Source organism: Crassostrea angulata, chromosome 3, assembly GCF_025612915.1.
Source record: "Crassostrea angulata isolate pt1a10 chromosome 3, ASM2561291v2, whole genome shotgun sequence".
NCBI lineage: Eukaryota > Metazoa > Mollusca > Bivalvia > Ostreida > Ostreidae > Magallana > Magallana angulata.
The window spans coordinates 17,525,742-17,537,360 of record NC_069113.1 but is presented as its reverse complement, the minus strand read 5'-3'; the positions used below and the strand labels follow the sequence as shown (position 1 = coordinate 17,537,360).

At 31.2% G+C, this 11,619-nt stretch overlaps 1 protein-coding gene across 2 annotated transcripts; it reads right to left on the bottom strand.

Moving 5' to 3' along the window:
• Positions 1-3,315: 3,315 nt before the first annotated feature.
• On the bottom strand, positions 3,316-9,875 carry LOC128176712 (uncharacterized). 2 transcript variants are annotated; one of them, XM_052843223.1, is made up of 15 exons: positions 9,707-9,875; positions 9,267-9,374; positions 9,033-9,125; positions 8,786-8,923; positions 8,499-8,606; positions 8,240-8,411; positions 7,452-7,540; positions 7,185-7,354; positions 6,963-7,039; positions 6,612-6,869; positions 6,234-6,516; positions 5,914-6,063; positions 5,597-5,768; positions 5,374-5,431; positions 3,316-4,509 (listed from the first exon to the last, which is right to left on the bottom strand). In XM_052843223.1, the coding sequence occupies exons 1-15, from the start codon at positions 9,750-9,752 to the stop codon at positions 4,497-4,499; spliced, it is 1,935 nt and encodes a 644-aa protein (XP_052699183.1). In that variant the 5' UTR covers positions 9,753-9,875; the 3' UTR covers positions 3,316-4,496. The 2 variants fall into 2 exon arrangements, with proteins under 2 accessions (XP_052699183.1, XP_052699184.1); XM_052843224.1 differs by having other exon boundaries at positions 4,469-4,504.
• Between the last annotated feature and the right edge of the window lie 1,744 nt (positions 9,876-11,619).

Below are 11,619 nucleotides of genomic sequence, written 5' to 3'. Positions count from 1 at the left end.
TATTTAATCATTGAACATATATACATTATTCTAATTGTGAAGCATTAAATCTTCTGCCAATTACATTGCATTGCATTTAATCATCATTAACTTTTGAAATGTTTCATCATTTAATCTGCATCTGTCGGGGCGAAAGATTCTTCCGGCAATACTAAATAACCGTTCCACAGGGGCCGAAGAGGCTGGAATGGAGAGGTAACGCTTAGCCAGAGTTGCAAGGCATGGGTAGATATTTTCATTTTCTTTCCAATATGAAAGGACATCTGTAGATTCAACACAAGGCTCATTGAGGTACATTGTCACTTCCTGCCTAATTGCATCACCAGACACAGCCCTACATCGATTTTTCTTGGGGGTCATGAAGCTAAATAGCTGACTTTCATCAAGTTTTGTTTTTTTTTGTGGTGGTGAATCTTCTGAATCGCTTTGTTGAGTGATAGGGCTTTGAATTTTTGCTTTTCTTGCATTGGAGAGGAGTTTTTCTTCCATCTCTTCTGGATTCTTACACCAACGAAGTTTCAAAGAAGGATCCAATATAGCTGACATTATATAGTTGTCATCTAAAAGATACTGTGACAGACGTTTGTCTAGTGATGATTTAAGACATGAAACCATCCTGTTATTGTAGGTTGATGATATTTCCTCTAATTTATGCTGTAGCCCCAAAGTGATAGGTACTACCAGACTGGCAGAAACTGACTTTTCTCTCTGCACCATTACCGTTGCTTCCTCAAATGGCTTCAAAATTGAACAAAGTTCTTTTAAAAGTTTCCTTTCGTAAGTTGAAAGCTTTGATGGTGCTCCACATTGAGCAAGCTTTTCTTCAGAAACAGCTAAGACAGATCGAAGCATCACAATCTGTGAATTCCACCTAGTGACATTGTCTGCCTGCAATCTTTTTTCATTCTCCAAAATGTCAGAGGCATTAATAGATTTTCGTACAAATTTTACAATATTTGCAGCTTTTGAAACAACTCCCTTTAGATGTTGACTAGTTTCTGATAAGCCATCTTTTACTACCAACTGAATTGTATGGGCATATGACCAAGAGTTGGAAAATTATCATCAGGGAATTCTAAGGCATCCTCCTCATCCTCATCTGTCTCAGAGTCACTCTTTTCATCATTGCTGTCTTCTTGTTTTGCTTCAGCCTTGGAAGGAAATCCAGGCAATGAAAACTGCAATGCTTTTTTCATGTTTGCAGCATTGTCTGTAATAACATTTCTAACCTTGTCTGATATGTCATAGCCTGCAAGAGCCTCTTCGTATTCTTGACGAATCTTTTCTGCAGTGTGCCGCCCTTTCACACGTTTGCAAACTATCATCACAGATTCTAATTGCCAGTTGAGGATAAAATGCCCAGTAATACCAATGAATCCTCTCATCTGTCGATTGGACCAGAGATCAACTGTTAGGCAAATATTTTCCACTGATGTTAATTTATCTTTGAGTTTGTGTTCTGTTTCAGTATATACTTTGTCAAGGTGTTTTGTAGACAATTGTTTTCTGGATGGTAGTTCATACTTTGGATCTAATAAGCTCACAAAGTTTTTAAATGAGGGATTCTCTACTACTGAAAGAGGAGACATTGTGTCTGCAATGAAATGCACCAAGGCATTTGTTACTCCTTTTTGCTTTGGATCTGAGCTTCCATATTTCGTAGACTTTTGTTTGACAAATTCATCAATGTTTTGTTGTGATTTAGAGGTACTTTGACTGCTTATTGACAATAATTCGTTTCTGTGTTTTCTCTGCAAAAAATAATAATTGTGTAACAGTAAAAGGCCATTTGAATTATGTTCTCACTGGGGCTACCTACTCATATAACAATAGGGAGTTCACACTTCACATGTCATTATCTGCAGTTAAGCCACTTAATTACCCTATAAAAACAACATTACCTCCTGTGTTCTCTCTCTCTCTCTCTCTCTCCAATTTATATTCTGATATGAAATAATGTAGTCTGTTTTCAACAAACTTTTTTTCTTATATAAAATTATAAACATCTCTCTCTCTCTCTCTCTCTCTCTCTCTCTCTCTCTCTCCATAACAACAATTGATACTGTAATATAAAATAATGATGATAAAAAACCAAACTTTTTAATATCATATAAAACTAACTCTCTCTCTCTCTCACTCTCTCTCTCTCTCATGTTTGTTATCAGTATCAAATATTTGACAATAAAATGACAATAAAAACTATACAAAGCTTACCTTGATATGGGTTGAAAAATTGGATGTTGTGTGTACATTTCCAGATATATATGAACTACAATACTTGCATTTTAGTCTAACATTTCCCAATGGTGGCCAGTCATTTGGCAGTACAAAGTGGTCTTTCCAAGACATAGTTTTACACTGAATACTAAAATTTTCCAGATAGTAGAACACAGTGAACAGATTTCAACTTATTATATACTCAAGTAAACCTATATATACCCTTAGGGGCAATTGGGGTGTGTAGAAAAATTGTGTTTAACAGTCTGACAAAGACACAAAAATTAACTTTTTAATGCATGATTTCTATGACTATTTTGTGCTCTACTAGTATTTCTAATTGTAAAAATTGACAATAAATTGTATAAAGTAATCGAATGTAATCGTAAAAGTAATTATAATTACAGCCACAAATTTCACTGTAATCGATTAAATTACGATTACAAGTAATCGAAAATCTCTTCGATTACAGATTACTGTCGATTACTTTAAAAAAAGTAATCATTACAATCGATTACGATTACTCGATTACGATTACCCCATGCCTGTTTCTAGTCTGTATACTGTACTTTATCAGACAGTAGTAATAGTACCACATGTTATGGCCTTTTGGTTTGTTTTCAGTTTTACAGGTGCAATTTTTAAAATTTTTAATTTTTATGAAAAAACTATATATGATTTTAGTCAAATTTGGTCCCCATAATTTGCCATTTTTTGAAGTGTTTCAGGTTCATTAATTTGTTGTGTTATATTTTAGAAGAGTTGACATAAAATATGTTCTTCACCTATTTATTTGATTTATATTCACTCACTGGCAGTATATGACGTCAGAAGTGATGCTATTTTTATATTTCAATTAAAATCAGTCAAAAACTGACATTTTTCTCATCTTTTTTCGAATGGGAAATATAGAGCGACTTTTTGAACAAGAACGAACTTTTTGGAACTTATAAGCACTGGAGAGATACATCGTTGGTAAAAATATTTTGTTTGTTCAAGGAATCGCTCAATGTTTTCTTAAAGAAAATCTGCTTGAAAACAAGCCGGTTTATGCTAAAAATGCGAAAATGGCGGGAAAAGGTAAACTTTATAATGTCATATTTTCAGATTGTGGGCTTAAGGGGGAAGTCTACACCCATAAAGTGCATGAAATTTTTTTTACATGCATTTGTATCCAACAGAAGGTAATGAAACCGACAGTAAGAAAATATAAAGTGTATCGCTTTATTTTCTGTAATTTTTTAAAGATTTTGTTGGTTCTCCAGAAAACCTCAAATTTAGAAAATACATAAAAATTTTCTGCTGAATAATTTTTATGAATATAAAACGGAATTGTGTTCTTATATAATAAAGAAAAAAATCATAAATAAAGTTTGTAATTTTTTCATTTAAATCCAGAAAATGTGAAACTGAGACATTTAAAAATAAATTTTAAGGAAACTGCTGCATGAAATTCCACAAAAATCTAAAAATACAAAGAACATACTTAAATGTTTATGAATCACACAAAAAATTGAATCAAATTGAATTTTTAAAGAAAATATCAAATTATTACAAAAAATCTGGTACAAAACATCCTATTAAAGAGTTATCTTTCTTAATTTTTACCTTGTCCCAAACACACTGGTACCTAATTGAGTACACATTTTCAAACACAAAATTGTTATAAAGAAAACAGTGAATTCTAATAAATAAATGTGTAATATCTAATAATGCATTAAAAGGAAACAAATAGACACATTTAATTGAAGTCAGATCGAGTGTTCTGGTGATCAAACTATATGCAAAATGGAATATATGTAAAGATATTTAATTTGCTATTATTATAAGAAGAATTAATATATTTATTTAATTATAGTGGAAATTAAGCTCATTTGAAGCAGATGCATTAAACAGAAAAATTAGTTATCTGTAATTAAAAATATGCAGCACATTTATGACGAATACACAAACCAGAAATTAAGCATGCACATTGAGGACAAATATATGCACACAAAGCATGATAAATGAAGCACATTAAGGACAAACACACAAAGCATATAAATAAAACACATTTAGGACAAACACACAAAGCATGATAAATGAAGCACATTTAGGACAAACACACAAAGCAATTAAGTAAGTAGAAACCAGAAATAGCGGACACCACAAAAAGCAGAAAGAGTTGAAGATCAATAACATAAATATTACAAAAAAACATTTTAAAAAATACATTTACCTTTTTCATCTCACAATACAAACCTTCCATACCCTTACATTACCTGTCATGCTTCAACTTATTATTCACCTGTTCTAATAGATATTAAAATGCATTTAAGATTATAAAAACAATTAAAAAAAACTGGAGCAACTCTGATGGTGTTGTAAGAATAAAAACAATGTAAAATAAGTTAATAGTATATAAAAAAACATAACAAAATTCCTGTGAAAACAAAAACAACTCATTTTGAAAAATGATTGATGATCTTTAAAAAAACAGATTTTGTTTTGGTAACTCTTACAACACCATCAGAATTGGTCTTACTAAGTATATTTTCAATACCCTCCGGTCCTCCTCTTTCATAGGCAATTTTCAGATGTTCATATGATAGACCAGATTGTGCTATTTTTTTTAACATGTAATTAGAAACAGAGTTTGATAGAGGTTGCAAAGACACTATGTTATCATTTGTCTTTGATTTATATTGAATAGAAGATAATACAAAATCTACACTAAAACTGTGCTTTATCAAAACATCACAACTTATGTTCAAATGTAAAACTAATGACTGTAAAGCCTTAACATCCTCAAGAGCTGAGTGGGCATCAAATGACTTTGACATACAGTCCTTAACTAAGGCTCCCAGTTTGTAACATTTCCTACCTGGAATAGCTTCTTTAAAAACAAACAAACTGTCAACAAAACCTTCAAATGGCAAAGAGCATGGAATTTTAATACAATTTTTCAATAAAATAATTGAGTCAAATGCTCGTCCATTATGACAAACCAGTAATGGCTTTTGAAACTGTTTTAGCCACTCGGCTAATTCCTCCAAACACTTCTCCACTGAAACACTCTGAACTCTAGTATTGTGGACAAACATCTCCCCATTTTTAATATACATCCCAGTTACAGCAGTTGCACCTGGTGTAATTGCTAAGTTGGGAAAAACATACCTGTTGAAGATTTCTTCTCCAGCAACACAGGCCAACTGGATAATGTCACAAGAAGTGCCTAACATGTAAAAATTGAAAGAAATAAAACTATGTTTTTACATACAATGATTTTCTTTTTTAATTCATAATTTTTTTTATGTTACTTCGTTATTTAAAGAATTTGCAATTGGATCTATATTCAATATTTTTATTTGTCAATTGTAATACAAAGAAAGTTTATTACCCAAGCCAGTGGTCTCTAAATCAAAATAAATAAATGTATTTCCTCCTTCGTCAACTAGTCTTGGTGTTGGTGGTAGAGTTGCATCAGGTATTTCTTCAATAGAGTCTGCTGAGGGGTTAAGATCAACACCTGATTTGTACGTCGCTCCTTCCTTTATTTCAGCTGTTGATACCTGTTTTATACAATGAATAATTTATTTAGTACATCGATATGTGCATATACATGTTCATGTCTAAGAAAAAATACATTCTGTCCCGAATAAATAATTGTGCTTTTGAAATACATGTAAATTGAAAACATATTATAATTATGTTTACCTGTTTTGCTGTTGAGGACTTGAGTTCATACCGTCGCTTTTTGTAAGCAATGCTGGACTTCACCTTTTGGTTGTATTTTCTTTTGTTGCTTGCTCGTTCAAGGAAAGACTGTGTGTTTTTCCCTGGAGACAATAACAGGTTTTCGTAGACCTGCAAAAACAAAAATAACATAATTCGGCCAATGTAATATATACTTTTATTTTATGAAAAAAGTTTTAATAATATAAATTACTTGTATATTGATGCAATAAAAATTTAGGCAAAATGCTATTTTATGAATATTCATATACATAAACATAACTGCAAACAAATCAATAAACCTTAGAAAGGGCATCATGACCAATGTTTTTCTGCGACACAGCTGCTGCCACTCTAAAAGCAGTTGACTCAGATCCACCATAAAAACGGTTTTTTGGATGCTTTGATGCAACGATGTTGTTAAAACTTTCATTGGCCTGCGTGCTCCCCATGTTCAACAGGCGATCCACATTTTTTAAGAAATATTCAAATACTTTCTGTAGATCTGTCAAAATACCATTTCCTTGAAGATATTTCCCGTACGGCAAATTTTTCGGTTTGTATCCTTCTGGTTGCTTCACAAAGCTACAAAAATACAATACAAAATTTATGGGTTGTCAAAATTTATATATACCATAACAGTCTGACAATATTTAATTTACTGGTATTTATTTTCTTACCCGCACCAGTCTCCACATTTGGAATGGTCCCCTGTCACATGAAATGGAATAGCTCTTAGATTGTTTTCTAAGGATTGCCTGTCCGAGTTGCCTTTAACTGCATACGTAAAACATTTCGTCAGGTGATTTATAGCCTTCGGGCCTAGAGTGGGGTACTTTTTTTCTTTTCTCAATTCAAATAACCTGCTGGTGAAATTCTTCTTTGTATGATTAAAATCACAATGTTTCTCCAGGTTTTCATCAAAAGCAGCTTTCGCTCTAAAAAACAAATGAATTAAAACTTTTTATATAAAATTATATGCTAAACACAAATTTCAATAAATTGTTTACAAATGCTTCATACTAAAGTACCTTGAAATTGTTGTTGAATCGTTGTCCATTATTAGCTTTTTTACATGAAATCCTCTTTGTTTGAGGTCCTGTAACATCTATAATGAATAAAACCTATCAGGTTAAGACCTTTAATTTATAAAAAAAAAACAAAAAAACACCACCTAATACACACTTACTATATTTTATGCAAACTGATGCAAAAATATTGCACAGTATAAAAAATAAACATTTGTGGATTACCTCTATTGCCATATCAGACTCCATAGCTTTTGAAGATTTCTCCCAGTTTTTGCGGCAATCATGATCCTTAGGAACCCTGTCTATTGCTCTGTCACAGAATCTACAAATCCTGCATCTGTATGAATATGACAGGACTTTTCCAGTGTTACTTCCAATCATACTTCCGTGTCCTTATAATAACAAAATGTAAATCAATATTTTCAAGTATGATAACATTAGCATAAGTATAGATTTAAATTTTTAACAGTCAATTATAAATAAAATTACCTGTGTGGCTGGCATAATTTCTACCACTTCCTCGTGTCTGCCAGCCAGCATCAAAGCTTACAGTTTCTACGCTATCAGGACTTGCACACCTGTTATTTAAAGATTTATCACCATTGTTACCGGGGTATTTGTTTTTAAGGTAGTCCTATACTCGGCACTTAATGGGCTCAATCATTTAAAGCTTGGCTTTAAATGATAAATATACATTCTAGCAATACATATACAAAAGAAAATATGTATGTCTACATGTTAGTTTGTTTGTTATTACCTCTCAGACGGATGTACCCCCTTGCGAAAATTATTGACAATTATGAAATTTGCCAGACGTCCGTTTTTCTTTAAAATAATTACCAATTTTGGGAAAATTAGAACTGAGCATACAAAATAGAGTATAAATATTTATTTAAGCCATATCTCATCAACAATTTTGCGCAAACTTTTGTAAGTAAGTACGCTTTATGGACCTGATGTATCAAAATAGAATACAAAAAATGCAATGCTAGTATCGCGTTTGGTAATTTTTTAAATATGTTATGGACTCATACTTAAATTCATGGTGTTTATTCTATAGATTGACATCTTAGAAAAAAAATTTGGTAAAATAAATTATATGTTGACGGATTATTTTTCATGCTATAAGCTCTAAACCAAGTAGACCCTGACGAAAAAATCCGTAAAAATCACATTTTGCTACAGTTTTCTGCCTGGATCTGTCAACAATGTTAGATATCATTTAAACATTAATCAATTGAAGATTGATTAAATTCGATATATTTTTATTTACCTACCTGCTCTTTTCTTCCAGAAGTGCTTCACAACAAGACTCATAAGCAACTTCTTCAAATGCAATCCCTGCTTCTCTTTCTCTCTTCTTCAATGTAGTTTTGGTAACAGATGGCAAATTTAATGCCCCAAGAAGAGAGTTAATGGTAGTCTCTCCAATGCCACAAAAAAGCATAGCTATAAAAATGATTTATCAAAGTAGAAAAAACATAATGTTGTTTTAAACATAAAATGTCAAATATGTCTTATAAAAAATTAATTTACCTGCACCTAATTTGGAGTTTACATCCCAAACATTAGGACCATGTCTCGTTCCAGTAGGTATTAATGTAACTTTTTCACAGTGCTCACATTCCATGTGAAGTAAGCTTCCTGTATAAACATATTTAAAATAAAAAAAAATACATGTATTGATTATAAAATCAAATTTCAAAACATTAAAAATATTAAATAAATATATTTGCTATATATCAAAATTAGGTGTAAATGTACATTTTTATATGAAAGCTTTACATTTGTCAAAATTATTTGTAAATATATTTATATACTACCTAGTCCATATCTGGTGTCTCCAATACAAGAGGACAACTGTAGAGGTTTCTTGCAATAATGACAACCTCTTTCCAGACCTTGAATTAATATTTCAAGATCTATGATATGCCGTCCTTGCAAATGATAGAAATTTCCACCTGTATATTAAGAAAATACATAAATACATAAGTATTAATTGTACTGATATATATCAATGTACATGTATTAAGTGTTGTGCTTTATACAAAATATGCATTCAAACTCAACCTGTATTTCCTTCGTCATCATTATCATCATCCTCTGAGATGACATATTCTGTCTCATCATCTTTCTGGTCTGCTTGGACATCAATGCTCGAACCTTTCAAAATATTTTAGCATATATATATACAGCATATTAAATCTTTAAATTTAATAACACATTAAAATGTGTTAATTTTTCTTCTATTGTCCCTATACAAATGAAAATTATGATAAAAATCTTATGCAAATTTACACATACATGGTTTTTCCATACACATATAAGAGTGGTCATGATGTACAGCATAATCCTCCGGATCCCCCGGATCCATCATATCTTCTTTTACACATTTTCCACTGCTATTGCTGCCTATAAATTTTCCATAAAAACATTTATATAATAATCATACATGTAATATGTATATATGTAAATGAAAAATGTTCGTGCATAAAAATAGTTTATAATTTTTTTCTTGGTACAAAACAGTATTCGTTGTATACTAGTACTCGGATTATTAACTAATAGAACAAATAAAAAAAAACCAATTTATATAGCTTGTCTTTATTTATTCATCTATCCAATTATCCTTTAAGAAAGCTACTATCCGCGCCCCTTCAGTCCAGAATAAAATTAGGAATGTGAATTCAATATATAGGGAAGAGATGGTGATTATTTTTATAATTCCAGAAATCAATACTTACATTTATAATCTGCCCCGTATGTATGGTCGTGTACTGTAACTGACATGATGAGTATACAAGCGATCTTCAAAATTCACAACCGGCTTTTCGCAAAAACAGCTGATAATCAATGTAGTTTAAAAGCTTTTGATACCCATATATTTTTATCCCACTGTGTAAGCGTTTACGTGATTTTTTACTTTATTAAAGAGTTCCAAAAAACGGTGTATGGTTATTTTGTTCCATTACAAAACAAGCCAATCCGGAACAAGATGGCGGTTCAACCGGCAGTCAGACATATTGGTTACGGTGTAGACTTCCCCCTTAAATCAAAGTGAAAATTATGAAAAAAACCTCAGATGTATATCTGTACAAATAAAACAGAGAATTACGCTTAAATGACGATTTTCATCTAAGGGGGCCATTTTAGGCTCAAACCACATATAGTCCTATAAAACAAATTTAAAAATATTCAATACGAAGCAGGTTTAAGCAAGTTGTTTATACTGATTATTATATAGCAAAAATACAAAATGTGGAGTCGTTGGGGAATTTTGTTTGCAGATCTTGTTTGCAGATCATGTTTAATTATTTCAATCCGGTAATATTTTTTGATTTCAATATGTATAATTCAAGGGCTTATCAAAATGTTTCCCTGTTTCAACGAATTGATAATATAAAAGATAGGGTACCTCTTAGGATGAACAGGAAATCATTGTCAGTAGAATGCCAAGGTTTGAGAAATTAATAACATCACGAAATTCAAAATGATGTAATTCTCCCATTTATCTTCCTTTTTATCTTCTGTTTACGAACTTTACAAAAACTGTTATCACTAGAATTGAATAATTATTTATCCTTTCGTGGCAGGTGATGTTATATATGTCTCATGTTATTTTCAACCTTATTTCGTACGTACATAAACTTCCTTAGCAAACTAAAGATTCATTAAATTGATGGCAACATATATTCTATTTAATATTTGATACTATAGTATCATTTCACTGAAAATTAAGTTAGTAAATGACCTTGGTTTTCTATTGCTTTTACTCGCCTCACTTGTATGCAGTAAATACATTATATAAAAGCCGTAGTTTTAAGGGTGTTTTGTTTAAAATAATTTTACTACATAAATTTAATTGTATTTTATCCTTGTTTTGAACGTCAAATTTCTTTCCATGTCTAGATCCAATGAATGTGTAATATATTTCAGACAATACGTGTTTGTGGCGGTTTAGTTACTTTTTTAAGCAATTCACTTTTTCATATGAGACGGTGAAAAACATTTTCTATAGGAATAGTTGTGGGGGTATTAACATATTTCGTAATCAGTTTAAAAAAAGATACTAAATTAATATGATTGCACGTTAGTTTTCACTTTTGAGCACTGTTCGATTCCTCTGGCATTAAACAAGTTGAGTATGACTATTAAAATCGTCAGGAACAGGCATGAAGAACTAATCTCCCAATTTGATAATTCTTTTGCCATATTTACGTCATCAAAATGACGAACATTTATTCTGTAAAATTGTCCACCCTGTTATTCATAACAAAAACGAGTTGCAAAGCTTTTACATTTCAAATGTAAAACATATGATAACTGAATTCTACTTTATATAAAACAAATACGACTGACTATACTATCAAAACGATTTTCATTCACTTAAACGAAGTTTCGAGACTTGTTTATGAAATTGCATCATCGTTTATCGATATTTAATCACTATACCCTCCGTTGTCTATCTATCTTTCTTACACAAATCATTTAAAAAAATCAATCACGTTTTTGATGCAAGTTCAAGATAAATTGCTAAGTAAACATACTGTGATAATGGATTTATCAACATTTTATTGTGAGTCTCTTTAATTTTCTGTTTAGCAAGACTTGATTTTGTTTTCGATTGTTGATATTAACTTAAGGCAAAGACAATATA

Excerpts from the sequence above, each read along its gene's own strand:
- LOC128176712 (XM_052843223.1), bottom strand. The coding sequence starts at position 9,752 with ATGTCAGTTACAGTACACGACCATACATACGGGGCAGATTATAAAT. Across the intron at positions 6,870-6,962 it reads GATTCAACAACAATTTCAAG|AGCGAAAGCTGCTTTTGATG; the intron begins GTACTTTAGTAT and ends TTTGTTTTTTAG. Across the intron at positions 5,432-5,596 it reads TTTAGAGACCACTGGCTTGG|GCACTTCTTGTGACATTATC; the intron begins GTAATAAACTTT and ends TTTACATGTTAG.